The 17,530-nt window shown below is 43.9% G+C and overlaps 2 protein-coding genes across 4 annotated transcripts in view; one reads left to right on the top strand and one right to left on the bottom strand.

Annotated features, from left to right (window-relative positions):
* Positions 1–631, bottom strand: part of LOC139048140 (G patch domain-containing protein 2-like) — a 133,100-nt gene extending 132,469 nt beyond the window's left edge. For both annotated transcript variants that reach the window (XM_070522648.1, XM_070522649.1), the window contains exon 1: positions 323–631. The gene's annotated coding sequence lies outside the window, so the exon portion shown is untranslated. The remainder of the gene's footprint in view (positions 1–322) is intronic.
* A 249-nt stretch (positions 632–880) lies between these two features.
* LOC139048139 (SH3KBP1-binding protein 1) overlaps positions 881–17,530 on the top strand; it is a 175,765-nt gene continuing 159,115 nt past the window's right edge. Inside the window, exons 1-4 of one of the 2 annotated variants that reach the window (XM_070522647.1) lie at positions 881–1,282; positions 3,733–3,786; positions 10,089–10,134; positions 17,448–17,521. In XM_070522647.1, the coding sequence (XP_070378748.1) occupies positions 1,230–1,282; positions 3,733–3,786; positions 10,089–10,134; positions 17,448–17,521 (227 nt within the window). In that variant the 5' untranslated portion in view covers positions 881–1,229. The remainder of the gene's footprint in view (positions 1,283–3,732; positions 3,787–10,088; positions 10,135–17,447; positions 17,522–17,530) is intronic. The other variant, XM_070522646.1, reaches the window with a different exon arrangement.

Below are 17,530 nucleotides of genomic sequence, written 5' to 3'. Positions count from 1 at the left end.
AATCCCGAGCTGTTGTAAAATGCACTGCCGCAGAAACAACGAAGCAGCGCCGTTTTTCCTTTCATTTTAGCGAGTTTAGACGCCACATGGGGAGAGGCAGCGAAGCATCTGACACCCCTTTGAGCGCTGAAAACACGCAGTGGTCACATCGATTCTCGACCAGCGGGATGACCGCCGTTCCAGTCATCGCGAAACACAGAACGAGAGCTCGACGTAATCACAAAGTGATCGCGACGAACGGGGGCCACGGGGCCACCAGCACGCGATTTAAAGAGCGAGTTCCTCGGCACACAGCACGGGATGATCATCTGACGCCGTTTACCTCTCTGCTTCAGCACTGCCACCCGGTTGCCTTGAAGCGACGTGACATGGCGAGCAGCGCGCAGTTGCTGGCTCTCCCGCGGACTCCCGAACACCTGCCGACGACGCGGGTTTCAAGCCTGGCTCATGCCTGGCCCGGCAGACCACATCAACGCACAACCACCACCGTTGGAACAAAAACCACAGAATAAAGAACCAGCTAAGAACACACGAGTCAGATCGCAGCAACTCCGAGAACCACCAGCGAGCAACTTGACATCTTAAAAACCTCGCGCACCGCGAGAGTCAGCGCGAATTTTTGTACACGCACGGAAGGGTAGCAAAGATGCCCGTGTGCTGTTTTCGCAGCCTCCTCTAGTGTCTGATCTTAGACACTACAATAAAATGTCAACGTAGCTTAAAAGCAAAACACCTTTAATTAATTAAACATATTTTAATTTAAATTGTAACACCTTTTTACACTAAATTTAATACTTTGCGCACTTTTTTTGTCTGTTTGCGTGCTTACAGGGCGCATACGGGATCATTGACGCCGCCAACTGCGCGTTCCGCTACCCTCGCGTTCTTTCGTCTCCGTTCGGGGACTCGTTTCCTCTTCCACTCCCTTCCCCGCTTTCTGTATCATCTGTTTCGCTTGTCAGCCAGCTTTAAACGCGCACAGGTTTTATCGTTCCCCGCGTTGTGCTTGCTACGCGGTGATCACGTTGTTTCGGTCGCTATTGCTGTGGATAAACCCTCTCACTACCACGCGACGACGCGCCATCGTTAATGGCCTGCAGTAGTATGTGCTGGGCAGACTGCGCAGTGCTAGGTGCCGCGAGCCCTTCTCCGTGATATGTGCAGGCGGACAGCGGTTCGGATCCGTTGACCCCTCGCGCGAATAGGCGACGCTTCCTGTCTGCCACGCCATGAGCCACCAATTGTCCGGCGACATCATTAACCTGAACGTTGGGGGAATCAGGTGAGCATGGAGATGCCGCATGTCCCTAGGCTTCCTTCGATGCCTCCGACGTCTTGCAGCGTTTGACAGTACGGTAGGGGGACTCGTTGCGCTGAAGTCGGGTCTCGGAATTTTCGCAACCGACTTTGTTGCTCTTAGTTGCGTGAAAATTATTGCGTGATGTTAGAACGCTCCGACGATCGAGTTGCCTTCTCGGGTTAATTCAAACGACCACTTTAAATGCGTAAGGTTTCGCTGCAAGCATTCCCTGCATTTCGCTTGCATTGATTCTGGCGTCCTTCCTTGTCACCTGCTCTTTTACATACGCTACTGGTAAAGTTGGAGCCGAAAGGTCATTAAATCCTTTTTTTTTTCTCGGTGCGCACCTTTTGTTTTTTCAGCAAACGTAAGTGATATTGTACCAGTTAAGTAACAGAGCGACTCGCACATCTAGAATCCATTAAAAATACAGTATTTAATTATCTTCATCGCAATTTCTCAATGTTGCTAAGAATATAACTGCTTCTGTAAGATCACTGTGCAAAAGACACATAGCACCAGGGTGGCATCAACGCATACAAGAAATACAAGCTTTCAAGTGCAGTTGGAGCAACTCATTTACTTCAGTTTTTCTTGTACGACAAAGCAGGGCAGCTGACAAGAAAAGACAGCGTAGGCACAACAACTAACTGAAGTTTCATTTGGCCATGCAGGCATTTTATACCTCGTGCCATTTTGGCGCACATGTAAAGGACATTACTTGTGTACCTGCTCACTTGCATACAATATCATGAGTGGATGGGCTTCAAGTGAGGAAAATTTTCAACAGAAGCAAAAATTTTGCAGCGTGAGAACTACTGGAGGCACATTTCATCTAAACGAATTAGGGCGCCAGTTGTATCGGCCATCACATCGTGCACAAGCAAGGAGGCAGTTGGCTACACAAATGTGCATCAAGCACGCAAAAGAAATTTGCAAAAAAAAATGAATTTATTTATTTTATTTTATTTCCAAGCTTTGTGCTGGCTTTAGAACAGAGCTGTAAGCAGGAGTGGGCAGTGAGACAATATATCTCCGAATAAGGAATACAGCACACTGTGAATACAGCACACTATAAAAATGCTCCAAACACACAGTGGGAATTGCGAAATTCAGTAAACAAATAAAATTGCAATTTATATGACATACATTGAAGTACATAACGTAATAAACTTCATAACAAAAAGAACAGATACAGTGGTGGAAAAAGATTGCAAATCTTTCAGCTACGATAAGAATGGAGGTGCACTTGCTGTATTCACCACAATCCTTGGGAGGCCATATTGCTCACATGCAGTTCGTGGGAAGATAGAACCCTTGTAGGGCAATCAAAGGAGTGAACACTTTAAAAGTTGAGCAACTGGTAATGGGAATAAATAGAGAGCAATGTGGATCCTGAAAGTGTGTTATGACAGGGAGCAGCAGCAATGAGGTTGCACCAAAGGCAGAAAAAGGTTCTGTACAAAAAACGTTGAAACAAGAAGAAAATGTTTATCTTGTTAATTATTTTGTTAATCTACAGGGATGTTCATATTCCACTTGAAATCTTGGAAAGAAAGGTTTTGTGCTTGCCACTGCTCTGTTCTTGCTCAAATTTCATGGAGAGATCGCATTTTATGGTCTGCGTCGTTCACTTTGACACCTCATACATTTACTTGCCTAAGGAAAAGAATGCAGTGTTATATTTGTTTATGAGGATGCCGCCAAGGCGGTGCTAGCATAAGTTTGCTACCCATTGGCAGCACCTCTGGAACATGTGGCAATCCTCCCTGAAAGAATTTTCAGCTGTCCAGCAAGATTTGTCAAGTTTAAAGAATGTCGACTTCAAGTGAGAACTCTGCATGACCGTCGATATGATAACATCAACTATTTCATGTCTAGCATACTCGAAAAGCACCTGTGTATGTAGTTGAAAAATCTGCCAAATGTGACACATTGTGAAAAACAATAGTAGTAAACCCTCTACAGGATGACATACTGACACTGAAAGCCTGTTCCGAGTCATTTTACTAAAACAGCTTACACATAAGTATTATTCAAAAGTCGCAGGACAGGTTCAATCAGAAGTGTTTCGAGGAGACGTGTTTGACACATTTTCTATATGATTATGCTATCACTGCTGCTGCTCTTCATGGGCTACCTTGTCATGCACAGTTGTGCACATGGAGTATGAAGGGGTTCTGAAATGTGTGCAACCTGGTAACTTGTGATGTTGCTTTCTTGTAAAACTGCATGTGTAATGGCAAACAATTTAAGGACTGTATTGCTCCACTGATCAAGTCACTTCACGTCATCTCTCTTCTGTTGACTAAAATTTGCTCTGACAATGGCTGCCACACTTTGGAGTTTGCCTGGATCATAATTAGGAACAACTTCACTAATGAACAAAACTCTGCTCCTGCTGTTCGGTCATTCCTTTCTTTCATCTCTAGGTTTGCCACATCCAGGCAGACGCTGACATGGGTGCCCGACTCCTTTTTCACAAGGTGAGTTCATCTCTCTACACGCTGCTTGATCACATGCATAAATGCCGAAGAATGTGGACAGGCAAACAGCTACCTCTATAGCACAATTGGGTAGCTCAGTGCATGTGTAATGCAAAGGTTGTGGGTTTGGCCCCCAATGGCAGTAAGTTATCTTTCTGCCCACTTTCATTTCCTTTAATCTTATAATTTCTACGATTTCATTAAAACTACAAATTAATTTCCCTGTGCTTTCCTGGGTTTTCATTGTCTCTTGTCTTCATATGGTTCTCACAAACTAAAATCGAGCCCCTCAGTTCCTCTTTTTCTCGTTCAGAACGTGTGAAGCACGAGGGTCGGACGCATCCATGTTCTGCTAACCCTCGTTCCCATGGTAGCTGAATGATCGAAGCACCACAGTGCCCTCAGGTGATTTCAATGGGAATCTATGTGCATAATGGGCAACGCTAGAAAGGCTTCGCTCACTGTTGCCATCCATGACCAAATAGAACTCCTGCCACATACAAAAGAACAACCTTAAGAACATTAGGTGAAATATCTTTAGTTTTATGCAGAAAATCTGAAATATTTAGTGTTTCATGGAAGACATCAGAGATCTTAATCTTTTTTGCCTCCAAACGAGTGATGTAATGTTTATGCATTCGGCAAACTCAGCATACTACTTCGTGTACTGGAAGCACAAATAATATTTGGTTTGGCATAGCCTTATGTCAACAAGTTGTAGTTGCAATATGTGAAGTCATTACTTTGTAGGAAGCATGACAACATCGAAAACAACTGCGCTGTGAAATGTGCAAGGAGAGATTTCTGTGTCCACACTACTAGCAGAGCTCCAACACTGCTGCTAGCTGCATATGAGTCATCTACAGGCAAGGGTGCATTGCTCTCTGTTGTATGATGATTGTGTGGCCGGCATATTTTGGCAGACCAGTCATTGCTATGAAGTGTTAAGTGGGGTTGCTAACTTTGCAAGACAGTCATTAAATTTAGCTAGTCTTTAGTCATGTTAGTGACAACTTTGCCTTTTAACAGTGTTAGCATCTTTTATGGTGATGCTAGTTGCCACTCCATTGCCATGGTAAGATTCCTCTGGGTACGTTGGCTGAGTGCAGTGCCATGGTTTGTCCCTAAGGGGATATTGTGCCTCCATTGGTCGCTAATACTCAAGAGCTCATTAGTATCTGTATTATTATTATGCAGTGTAAGCAGAGGTCCTTGAAAACCCTTGAAATTGAAAAGTATGTTTTCAAGACCCTTGAAAGCCCTGGAATTCTTTTTGCTCCTTGAAAACCCTTGAATTTCTTCACCCCACACAGCACGACTTCGTTGCAGTCACAACCTCTCGCACTTTCTCCCATCTTCCTTCCACCCCTTCACTGTTGACACTGCTGGACTTCTGTTTCAAAAGAGTGGAAGGGAGACAAGAGAAAGGCGTGTGAGGCTGGTGATGTGGCAAAATTCTGCCACATTGGTTGCGCAGCACAAAAGCAGGAATGGCAGCTCGCTTTTTCTTTTTCACGTGGCCACGCCTCATCCTGGAAGTTAATCTATGGCAGGTGCAAAGTCATCCCACTGCAGGCGACACATTCAGCAGCTGCGGCCGAGTGGACGGGAAAGCTTCTCTGGCTTCGTTACATACTGTCGACGTAAAGACATCATCGACATGGCATGAAAGCATATCTTTGGACGTGGACTCGCAAATTAAAGAAAACGCCTTTTTTATTATGAAATTCGATTATTTTTCCAGTTGCACGATGATGAAAAAACTTTTGCGGCCCCTTCCGTGCAAGAAAAATATGTTGGCGACTGTACTCGTTTGTATAAAAAGTTCAATTTCAATATGACGAAGTGCCAATTTTACCCACTTTGTTATCTCGTAAGTTTAGCTGTAGTGTTTTGAAAATGTTAGAGTAAAAAATTGCTATATGGAAGGGGGGGGGGGGGGGGTAATACCACTGTGCACCCTCTAAATAGCTTTGACAGGGCCGTGAAAGTCCTTGAATATTCTTGAATTTACATCTCTGAGGCCTGTATAAATCCTGATTATGTGATTAGTATTTATACCCGTGTCACACGGGCACATTTGGAAGGCCTTCCAGTCGACGGCCGTCGAAACGCCAGAACTCTATCGACTCAAAGGAGTTGTCGCGCTGCTACACGGCGCTTTTGAAAGGCTGTTGAGTGGTTCCGGTGTTTCTCGCCAAATTGTGTGGCGCTGCGTATCTTTATTTTCGTTTTCATGTCACAAAAAGTTAAACAGCATTAAAACCACTTAAAAAGCACTATAATTTCTTTTATGTTTCTTTATACATTAAAACAATTGTTTATACATTGTCTTACATGTATGTTTAGTTTTTAAGTTGTTGAGTAGCGAAACTGCGGCAACGTTTGTGTCGCTGCAAGTCGCTGTTGTTGAGAGTGTGTGTAGTTCGCGCATATCAAGTGGCAAAAATACTTTATTGAATAATTGATAACACTCATATGTAGTATTTTTAGAGCATTTTGGTTTGATTTGTTCTTTCTAACCGTGAGTTGGAGCACACTGTGAACGAGAGGGCATGTTCGCGCTGTTTCCGTTTCCGTTGCTCAAAGGCCATTGAGATTTCGATAGAGTTGTAAGGTGCTCCGTTGACTCGATAGACTATTGACTCGACGGCCGTCGAAATCACCCGTGTAGCAACTCGAACTTGACCTTTGAGTCAACTGACTATCGGTTGGAAGGCCTTCCAAACGCCCGTGTGACACGGGTATTAGTGGCTTATTAGTGTTATGTTAGTAGACATCAAAGCTGCATTTTGTGTTTCTAAGCAAAGAACAATTTTCAGATCTCGAGTGCCTTGTTGAGAATAGGGAGTTGTGCTCCTTCTACACATTTGAACTGTTAGCTATCTACTGCAAAATGTAATTTAAAACTATAGTTTAAAATACAATAAGAAAGATGCCTAAGGGGGAACAATTAAAACATAAGGATGATATTTTAAGGAAGTCATCGTCACTTTGCAACTTCATTAAAAATGGAGTTGTTCAGGCTGTGACCTTGCAACTACTATGTGGGAAAAAAAAAAGTGTTAAATCTGTTACAAATGTGCTGGTGTAAGGACTCAGTGGTTGTGAGGTTCTGCTGCTTCGTGCGAGGCCTCCTGTTTAATTTCCACCTACTGTGGCCACATTCTAGTTGGCAGAGAAACAAAAGAAAGCGTCAAACAAGTGTCCATGCTGAGAAAGACAAGGTTAACATACGTGCTGATTGGAATTGGTCAATTCATAAATGCTGATAACTCAGCCACAATGTGATTCACACATTTGGATGAGACATGCCTCGCATGCTTCGGCCACTTTCTTGGCCCAGCTTGTGCATGCTTTTGCGAGACGAGCTTCATGTGCGTCAGCGCTCTCATGTGCCGCGTGCAGCTTCAGCACGCTTGCATTTCCTCTTTTCACCCTCGACTGCTGTCTTGCGATAGCGGCCGCGTGCTGCCATTACAAACCCCTTGCACACTGTGAGCTACCATCTTGCACTAGGGTAGCATCAGGGCCAGTGCGCCGCTTTTGCGTCTGCAAGCGCTCAAGGATGACTGCGTGCTAGTGCATGCCCAAACTTGGGCGAATGCACTGCCACAGCCCAGCTCTGCTCCATCTCGAACTCGTGCACTTCGTGTCCTCTGAGGATGTGGAGGGGGGCGGGGGGAGAGTAAAAGGGCCCCTCACCTGGCCCTATAGTAAATTTTGGTTATATGCTGAACGTTGTTACATGTCCTTTGGGAACATCCTGCCGCAAAAAATTTTCAAATCGGCTCATTAATAGCCGAGACAAAAATATTTCAGCGCTGCATACCTATGATTTCAGGAGGCGAGCTCCACTGCATAGCGAGACACTCTCTCCACTCGGCCCGTCTAGCCTCCGCAAGCGAAATTCCTTCCCTGCGTTCTCCCATGCCGGACCTCAAGGATCGCATGACACATACGTTGCAGGCCCCGCCTTCATTTTCTTTTCCTCCTAGGTTTTTTTTTTTTTTCGGCACTGCGCACGAGCTGTTGTGATTGTTGTGTTTCGCACAGTGCACAATTTTGCACGCTCTGCACAAGGACACATGACTAGCAATAATTCAGTGCTACACGAATACTGAGGCAGAACAAGTGGATAGCAGCACATCATCACACGCTGGAACAAGGTAGGAAATGGCATAGTGTCTTTACCTGCGCATGTGACTGCACTAGCATGCGAACAAGCAGACGAAGCCGAAGTACATCTCTCTTGCTTCAGTGCGAAGTAAAACAAAAAACACGCAGGCATTCTGTTTGTGTATTTTATTGTTTCTCTAAACTGCAATTCATCAATTCGAACAACAGACCACACAAATAACAGATGGTGTCTTGAATAATTCTCGAAATGACGTGTCACCACAAGCGGTGTCACATTGCGGACCCGAGTACGTAGGCGCAGGGACTCTAGTACGTCACCGTCCAGCTTGGAGCGCAGCAGCCACGAGGAGAAGGGAATACGACGTTCGGATTGAAATTTCAGACCTTTCCGCGGTGCGTAGCAATGTAATTCTTTGCAAACACAATCGTTGGTACGCATTGTATTGTAACAGACAGTTAAGGGAATTCAGATAAAACTATTCATTGTGGGCGAACTTGTGCCCTGGTGGTAAATAAAAAGCACTGCCGCATTCTAAACGGAAGATCGGGAAGGCCTTCTTTTTCTCTCTCGAGCGTCGCTTCACCTCGTCTTCTTCTTGCAGGCGCCGACAACGGCCACCTGCGATGCGAGTGCGTGCGGCAAGAACACGTGCCATTATTTCGTCGTCTTTTCCTCCAATACACCGTTGTCGTCTTGAGGGAGCGCACGAACCTGCGCGCATTGTTTAGATGTTTCTGCCTTGTATCAGTATGCTCTGCGCTTGTCAGCTCAACATCTGCAGACCTGGTGAGGGACCCTTTACGGTAGATGGCACTTGGCAACGACATGGCAGAGGGCGACGGCAATAAAGGCACTCGCATCATACCCTGTTTACGGCTAATTGCATTAGAATTTTTTTAAATATTATGATTATACCCTCAGTTACTGACTATTGCTGCGTGTTCTCGGCACAAAAGCATATCATATCATATCGTTATCATGTCCATACGACAGTCACACTGAACCAACCGTCTTTTTCTGTGGTAAGGATACTCAGGTCCCAGACATGCTAAACTTGTGTGAAGCGAGCTAAGAAGACCATGAAAGATGCTTGTTTGGTTCTATCTAGGCACACATTGAAGAATCCCAGGGAGTTTCATTGAATCCAGAAACTTTTTTCTGCTTTGACTTGTATGGCACATGCACCTCTCAAGAATTTTAGCAGTTGCACAGTCCCAGCTGTGAGTGTAGCTTACTTTTTTCTCATCAAAATGTCTTGCTTAACATTATTAGTGCTAGCACATTTATGAGTAGAGAAGTAAAATTTTATCATTGACTTTGATGTACTTATAGAGACACTAAAGTAGATAATGCGAAAATAGGTCCCATTGCCTGAGGACTGAATTTTAAAACAGCCTCTGTGAAATGGTTATGTGAGCCAACAAGTAAGGAACAGCAATAAACCAGTTTGTGGAAATGCAAAAGGTAAAAAAATAAGTTAGCTTGGAAATTAAGTAACGACAATACAAACGTCATGTAACTTGATCATAGTTTTGTGGTGGAAAGGAAATAAAGAACTATCAGGTGCACAAAATACAATAAAAAATGGAACGAAAATTGTTAACATAGTACATAGACTAGTCATTAGATAATGAGTGGCTACAATAAAAGTTGTTTGGCTATGTTTCATGCCTTTTTATCTCGCTCTAACTTTGTGCAGTGTTCACAAATTCGTCATGGCAAGGGTGTGTGTTCGGTATTCAAGTAAATAACAGTTTGCTTTGTGTAGTTCATACAGACAGTTAACTAAATAAGATTGTTATTCAGCACAAACCTGATGGTACTGTTTTTGACTAAAATAGTCTATTATGTTATTAGTGGTAGATTGTCACTCACAGACCTGACAAAGAAAATGTCTGGGTTATATTTGAAGAGTTAGTTCTACAATCATTAAAATGTTATGCATATGTAGTAGTGATTTGGTGTTAGCATGGGCTGATGGAGGTGGTCCCTATGGCTTTTTTTTCTAGCTGTCTGAATGGTCAAGATAGTGTAATGGTATTCGACAACCAGTTCACTTGCAGTTAAAATGAAATTGAGTAAAGCTGGACTTGCTGTGTGGTGCTTTGATTCTAACTTTAGACATTTTATCACAGTTCTCGACTTCACACTTTCTTTTTAGCATGCTGAGTGGACGGATATCAAGCCACCGGGATGAGACTGGAGCTGTGAGTGACCGACTCAACACGACAGTTGACCATTGCAGTGTAGCATGCCGGAGCCACCACACGGCTGAGTGAACTGAAAGCAGAACCAATGCGCAACAGACACTTGTGAAAGAAGATGAACACAGCATTTCTTTTGTTGTGCCAATTATTTTGCTTACTTATGCTGTTCTAATTGATTCAACGAGAATTGGGATCAACTAGCCCGCTCTGGTTTATTTTGTTTATTGAGTACTTATACAAGTTTGTGCATTCCCATCATGGGCATTATTGTAAGGGGAAACACAGAAACAAATGCGCCAAATACAGGGTCCTGAATATTTGGCTGCATGTGTTAAAGAAAAAAAAGATGTTGCACTCACTGCTGGACTGTTCTTGGTCAAATTTTGCAGAATGGTCGCATTTTGTTGTCTGCTTCGTTTAGTATAACACTTGGCATGATTAGTTGCCTGTTCTTTAAGACAAAAATGAGAAACTTTTCGCCTGTGGGATAAATGGTGTCTGCAAAGCCGGCCCTGGCACAGACTTGTGTCGCCGCCTGCTGGCAGCAGCAGGAAGGAGCTGCTGTCACGTAAGTGGCCGATTTCCAGATGCCGTTTCGTCTGCAAGGCAGCTCCTTCCTGTTGCTGCCGTCAGGCGGCGACACAAGTCTGTGCCAGGACTGGCTTTTCAGACACCATTTTTCCCATAGGCGAAAACAGGTTCTCATTTTTGTCTTAAAGAGTAGGCAACTAATCATGCCAAGTGTTGTACTAAACGAAGCAGACAACAAAATGCGATAGTTCTGCAAAATTTGAGCAAGAACAGTGCAGCGGTGCGTGCAAAATCTTTTTTTGAGCACATGCACAACCAGATATTCAGGACCCTGTACATAGATAATACAAAATACATTGTAGGCGCATGCTTGGCATATATAATGCAGCAGTAATACTATGTGGCAATAAAACAGTCAGCTCAGCAATTATCGTTGCTGTAAATATGTGCTCAAAGTGGAGAAAGAACTAAAGATGAAAGAGGCGCACCAACCATTTCCTTCAGTAAGTGGTTATAATAACGTAAAGTATAAGATCGGAATCCAATCATGTACCCTAGTGCTTATTATGGCGAATAACAACTTTTGAGCGAACAACACTTGCCATTTGGTCAATGGCACTCAATTCTGTTGTTCTACAAAGGCCCATGTTGCCATGAAGCACTCTGTAATAGATCAGCAGGGCGACGTAACAAAGCGGCCTGCGATCCCATATTCAGTCATTCGAGTGACGCAGGTGGCGCCATGTGGCCTTCCTCCGAAGAAGTCAACCGGTGATAGAAATCTGCGACGCACTTCGGTGGTTCGGTCTGGGGGTGTACATGGACGTGCTGATGAGGAAAAAAGGGAACAGTAATCGCATATGCAGCGTGCAGCAGCACTCAAACGTAGCGAATGTTCGCTGCTACGGTATCTTTAAAAGGTACTTCAAGACAGGCGTAACAACCTGAGGCACTGCAACCAGTTATGAAGCTGGTACTACATTTGCATAACACAGAATCGTGTACAGAGGGGATCCCACTTGTCTACAGCGATCGAGCCGAGCTCTGCGCTAGGAATAAACAAATTTTAAGGTAGGTACCGAGTTAAGAAGAACCAACTTGAAACGCAAGTGGAAAATGGAAACCCGTTCAGGCACAAGTACTTTGTCCTTAGTCAAACAGCTACGCTAAAGTTCGGTTCATTTGCTCTGCCATACACTGCTCGAGGCTCTAGATGAGCGAGATCACCCCTGTAGGTTATGTGTTTCGTAAATTGTTGTGTTATAGAGCCGTTTTTATTTTAGTTTACATTTCGAAATGCACTAAAGTTTGTATCTTACTGCACAGAATTGATTTGTTGAAAACAGGAGCGCTTGAAAAACAACTAACGTCCGTTACCGTTACGCGCTTGCATTTACTAAATGTTTGCGAAAACACAAACATATGGCTTCATGCCCATGAGCATTTTCAAGGCTAGTAACCACATACTGACCTTTACAGAGCCTGTACCTTCACGTACTGCGTCGTTAACGCAGTGCCGCGGGCCCTTGATTGCACTCGTCTGCAGGCACAGCGATTCGATGCTGACCTCGGTTTCTCTAATGAAATAGTAAGCTGTTGGGCTAGTTGGTTTGACATAATTTTTGTGAAGGGGAGTGCAGAAGCGTAACGGAAAAAGGAGACGTGGACAGGAAAGATGCTCACTTGCAACTAAGTATATTTTTAAAGAGAAAAGGATTTCACTCAACCTAATAATCGGGAAGAAACACAGCATTGACTTTTTCTTCACAGCTTCTCTCAAGCGCCTTTGCAAAATGGCCACAAGAACAACACCTGTGGAAAGAAACACACGAAGCTGCTCACCTCCTGTGCCACCAAAGTGGTATATAAGACACCAGTCGAGTATGGGATAATTTACATTGAGCAGGTGGGCGCTGTTTAAATGACGGGCTAAGAGAGGATTCTTCATTTTTAAAGGCCCTGAACAACTCCGCGCACCTTCCTGTGCGCTGCAGGGATTGTGGCTGTAAGCCCATCTTCAATAAAACCGAGATTAAAAGCAGATCCAAAGGCAGACTCGAAAAGGAAATCCTCGAGGCAGGCCAGATTCACGCTCATGCTAACCTTTGCATTGGTGCTCCATCTAGTTTTTACGCCACCTCCTCTGTCACTTTCCCCCAAATGTTTTTTTGGGATGAATTTTGTTAGGCCACTTGCCGTTGTTGTTATCAACATGATAGCAACACGTGCCGTTGTTGCTATCACCTACACTATAGCTGTCATTATTGATGTAGTGATGCATGCCCCGTGTTAGGCGAATTATATATATATATATATATATATATATATATATATATATATATATATATATATATATATATATATATATAAATTTTACATTTTATCTATGTGTGTGTATATATATATATATATATATATATATATATATATATATACACATACACACACATAGATAAAATGTAAAATTTTTTTTTACAATTCTCGATGACAGCGCATGCGCAATAACATTCCTGGTGGTTTGTCTCTGAACATATACTCAGTCGCAAGTGCGGCTCTTTCCTGTCCACGTCTCCCTTTTCTACAACGCTTCTGTGCTCCCTTGCAAAAATTGTCTCTAATGGGCTTGACGCTGCAGTATATGATGTGACCGGCACTGAACGTAGCTTTGCCTTCATTTATACACCTTTGCATCTCTTTAACGACAGAGAAAATATAGTTTGCAGTGAAACTAGAGCGCCCGAAATGCTTTGCTGCTCGAGATGCACACGCTTGCGAGATCGCCTTATCACCGTCTCGGCAGCCATTTTGACCTACCGTCGCGCCACCTATAGTCGCTGGAATGACCGAATACCGTCACGCATGGTGTCTACCAACCGCGAAAAGCAGGAATTCTCAGGGATTTTGAATAGTCTCAAAAAACTCAAGGAAAACTTGGGGAAATTGTGCTTCTATCATCGAAAATGATCAAATTTTATTGAAAGGGAATGAAAGTCGCGTTAATGGTAGCTCGAGTAACCGAGAGAAATCGTAACAAATCGTCTTTGACGCAGTACGGTTGGCTGGAGTTGCCAGTGTACAGTCAACGACCGACTTTCCAGACGCCCGATAATTCGGACTGCTTCACGGCACCACCATGTACCTCATAGAGTCAAATGTTTAAGAACGTCTGAAATTTCAGGCACAAGAACCCTTCGCACACCGATTTTCTGGGCTTATTGCCGTGACCGCAGGTCCGAAACGGCCATCAAAGCCACCACCGCTGCCATTTTGATTACCTCGCGGCTTCGAATTGGCACTCTCACAGGCATTCCCGCTGGCAGTAGCAGCCAACACGCCGGCAACGCCAGGCCTAGCTGCTTTGACGTTCGCTAGTAAGCCTTTTGCCATTCGGTGCCGGGTTTGCTGCTGTCAGCAATGGCACCGACTCCACCTTTGTGGTCCCTGCGATTGACTTTGAAGCTCGGGTTGGTTTCCAAAAGTCAGCTTTGCCTCAATTGAGTAATGTTATGCGATGAAGCTTAACAAACGTGGGAAGGAGCAATTGTCACGGGACACAGTATGTATTCCTTAATTATACGTGCGTACACTCGCCATCTCCTGTCACAGTATGAGCACTGATATGCCTAATAAGCATGCTGGCAGGCCTTCAGAGCTTTTTCAGATGTGCCTGTGGCGATTTGAGCCCTTAAAGGGCCCCTGAAACGTTTTGGACAAATTTTGTAGACGCGTAGGGTACAGCTTAAGTAGAATATTGGCACCACAATTTGGGTGAAGCGTTACGTAATAATGGAGTTACAAGCAATTAGAAGTTACCCTCCTCCCTAGCCATGCTTTTCCTCCTCAACTCGTTCGCCGAGCGAGCGGGGCTAAGCTCCGCCTTCACTGTTACTGCGTCACGATGCGACGTCACATCGTCCACTTCCGGTTGTTTTGGAGCCCGCCCGCACGAGACCTCTCCGCTAGCCGCTTAGCTGTCGACCGAGAGCTATCAAAGCAGCGTGCGTTGCTAGCATTCTGTCGTAGCGCCGAACGTGTCTGGTATTCCGGTAACCACAGGCAAGCTGCCCATTTCGGCAAATGACTGGAGGCATAAACTCAAGCTGATAAAGGAACTTTAGCGTAGACATACATGAGCGGCCTGATCGATCTGCACGGTCCAGACACTTATTGGCGCAGTGCTTAACCAGCCAAACAAAGCGCTAATTTGCTCTAACCAAGTGTAAAACATTTTAAACATTTATAAAAACAATGTGTTCATGATTACATTCCTGTGAAAAATACACAATAGCAGCAAAGAAGAATACACTTTGTTGCTGCTACTGTGTATGGTTGAGCTGTGTGCCACCAGGTGGCTGCACCGTGCAGACCATTCACATTTGCCCTTCTGCTCATCTCATGACTCATCCCGTTACGGCACAGTCAAGCGGCCAGACCCTGTTTCCTTGTGCTTGCGGTTGCCCTAATACCGGACTCGCGAAACGCTATTGCGTTAGTGATTTTCCTATATAAAGTGACGGCCACAAACGCACAAATGGTGCCAATGGGATAGCGGCAGTCCGATGCGCAGCAGCCAGTTCGCTCGTATGCTGCCTTGCAGAAGGACACGATGTCGCAGCTTGATATATTGGCAGTCGCTATGTTTGCAGTCCACAAGGCAACAAAGTCGAATCATAGTGCTCGCGAAAATACTGAGACCGACTCTGACCGCGGAGTTCTTGTTAAAGTGGAGTACGTTGTGACACAAGCAGACGACACTTGCTGTGTGCCAGAAGTGCTTAAGTGTACTGAAAAATTGTTCTTGTGCATTCTCTTTATGTTACTCTCTTTTTATAAAAACAAATGAACTAACATTCCAAGTATTACGAAGATAATTTGTTTACCATAAAGTTGGAAAAATTATCGATCACGCACCCTGGTCAGCCAATCGGATAGCTCGCCCCACTGACGTCATATGGGTGATTTCCGTAACATGGGTAGGGGCGGCTTAAAATTCCACCGAGCAGTGTGCTGCGATCGGCAGCGATGTGCATTTTTAAAACCTTATAATAAATTACATGCTTTACGCGGAGCACTTAGATGTGTCAATTAATGATCAGAAGGACCTACTCTAACGACTCAGTACGTTCGTAGAAAATCGTCAAGATCGTTTCAGGGTCCCTTTAAGGGCAGTAAAAGACGTGCATTCATTTTTCCGAACTCACTGACTTTTCGGCTGTTGTCGCGGCCCCTATGAAGTCCGAAAAAAATCAGACATTGGCTGTACAACTAAAAGGACGCTTCAAATTGTCCGCGGGGCGAACGTGTGGCGGAAGGAGGACAATGACAGAAAGGATCGACGCATAGAAAAATACAGAAAAGCAAGCGTGCTGCCGCTTCTTTGAAGGAGCTTGAGCTCAAAAAACAAACTGTTGTCTGATGTCGAGATACAGGTGTAAGTAGTAAGTAAGTGCTCTTATTTCCCCTAAACAACATACATTTGAATATGGACAGGTCTTGAGGAAAAAAGCTGCATTAGCAGCTTGACTAAGTCCTAAAACCCATTTTATGGCAGCAGCAGGGGGAACAACAGTGCATAAGGGAATGATAACAAATAAAGCAGAATAAGACGAATAAAATAACGCAAAAAAAACAAAGATTGATAAACCAAAGCAAGTTACTTAGCTTACATATTAAGAAATCAGAAGTATGGAGAGAAAGAAAAAAACGACACTCAGATCAGTCACGCATACTAATAACAGATGATGTAGCAAAAGTAATATTGTGATCTACAAGTACAAAGTATTAAGCATAAAACCAGCGCTAGCAGTGACAATAATTATACAGACTAGTTAACGAAGACTGTAAAACATTGATATCATCTGCAATCAGTGTGTTGAGCAGGACAGGCAGCCCTCATCCAAACCAAGATAAACTCTTCAAAGCAGTGAAACGGAACACTGAGGCATTGTGCAGGGGCTGAGAGTATGTCAGGACAGTTGAGGTTCGCAATTACCAGCTGTTGAGAGAGAATCTCACTTGTGACAAAAGTTCGGGCCTCATACTTATGAGTTTGCTATCAGTTGATAGAAATAGCTCATATCCTAAAAGATTTGCTTCTGTATGCATCTCCTTTTTATTCGTATTTCAGGATGTTCAGCTCGATTTGCAATGGGTTTTACCATCTTTTTTTAAGATGTTTTATTCGTTGTGCATTTTACTAACCCCTCGCTTCTTTTAGTTTTTTTAATGAATAAAACACTACTCCTTACTATTCAAACATGAGTAAGTCATTTTTTTTAAACATGCTTGCTAGGGAGTGACAGCATCGGGCGACATGGTGTCAGCCTGTCTTGACATAAAACAAATTTCTGTGTCATTCAGAAGATTTTCCAAAGGCACTCAGAGAAAACCTGGAAAACTCGGGGAATTGAGAAATCTCAACTTGGTAGACACCCTGAGAATGTGACATAATGCCAGCATTTCATTGATTCAATATGTTGACAGGCTGTTCGGTGTAAAAAAGAATTGCACACCCGGTAAGCTACCACCCCATTATGTGGCACTTGTGCATGTTTGCCAGAGGCTTATTCTAATCCCCTATTCCTAAATCACCATTTATTTAGCAATGTGCATAAAATGTATACTTACAGTATTTAGGAATGAACAGATAAATCGCATCTATTCATTAATACTTCAGTTGCATCGACTCAGTAGGCAACGAGCCTGGCGGGGGAAAAAAAAAAAACTTGACTAGGAATTTCCGAGGAATGCACTTTCCTCAGAAATGCTGCTCTCTGCTTCAGATCTTCATCGACCGGGACCCCAAGCTGTTCTCCGTCATCCTGAACTTTATGCGAACCAAGGACATCGACCTGAGGTGCGTCTG

Source organism: Dermacentor albipictus, chromosome 7, assembly GCF_038994185.2.
Source record: "Dermacentor albipictus isolate Rhodes 1998 colony chromosome 7, USDA_Dalb.pri_finalv2, whole genome shotgun sequence".
NCBI lineage: Eukaryota > Metazoa > Arthropoda > Arachnida > Ixodida > Ixodidae > Dermacentor > Dermacentor albipictus.
The sequence above is the reverse complement of the archived record's forward strand: the minus strand, read 5'-3'. Positions and strand labels throughout refer to the sequence as shown.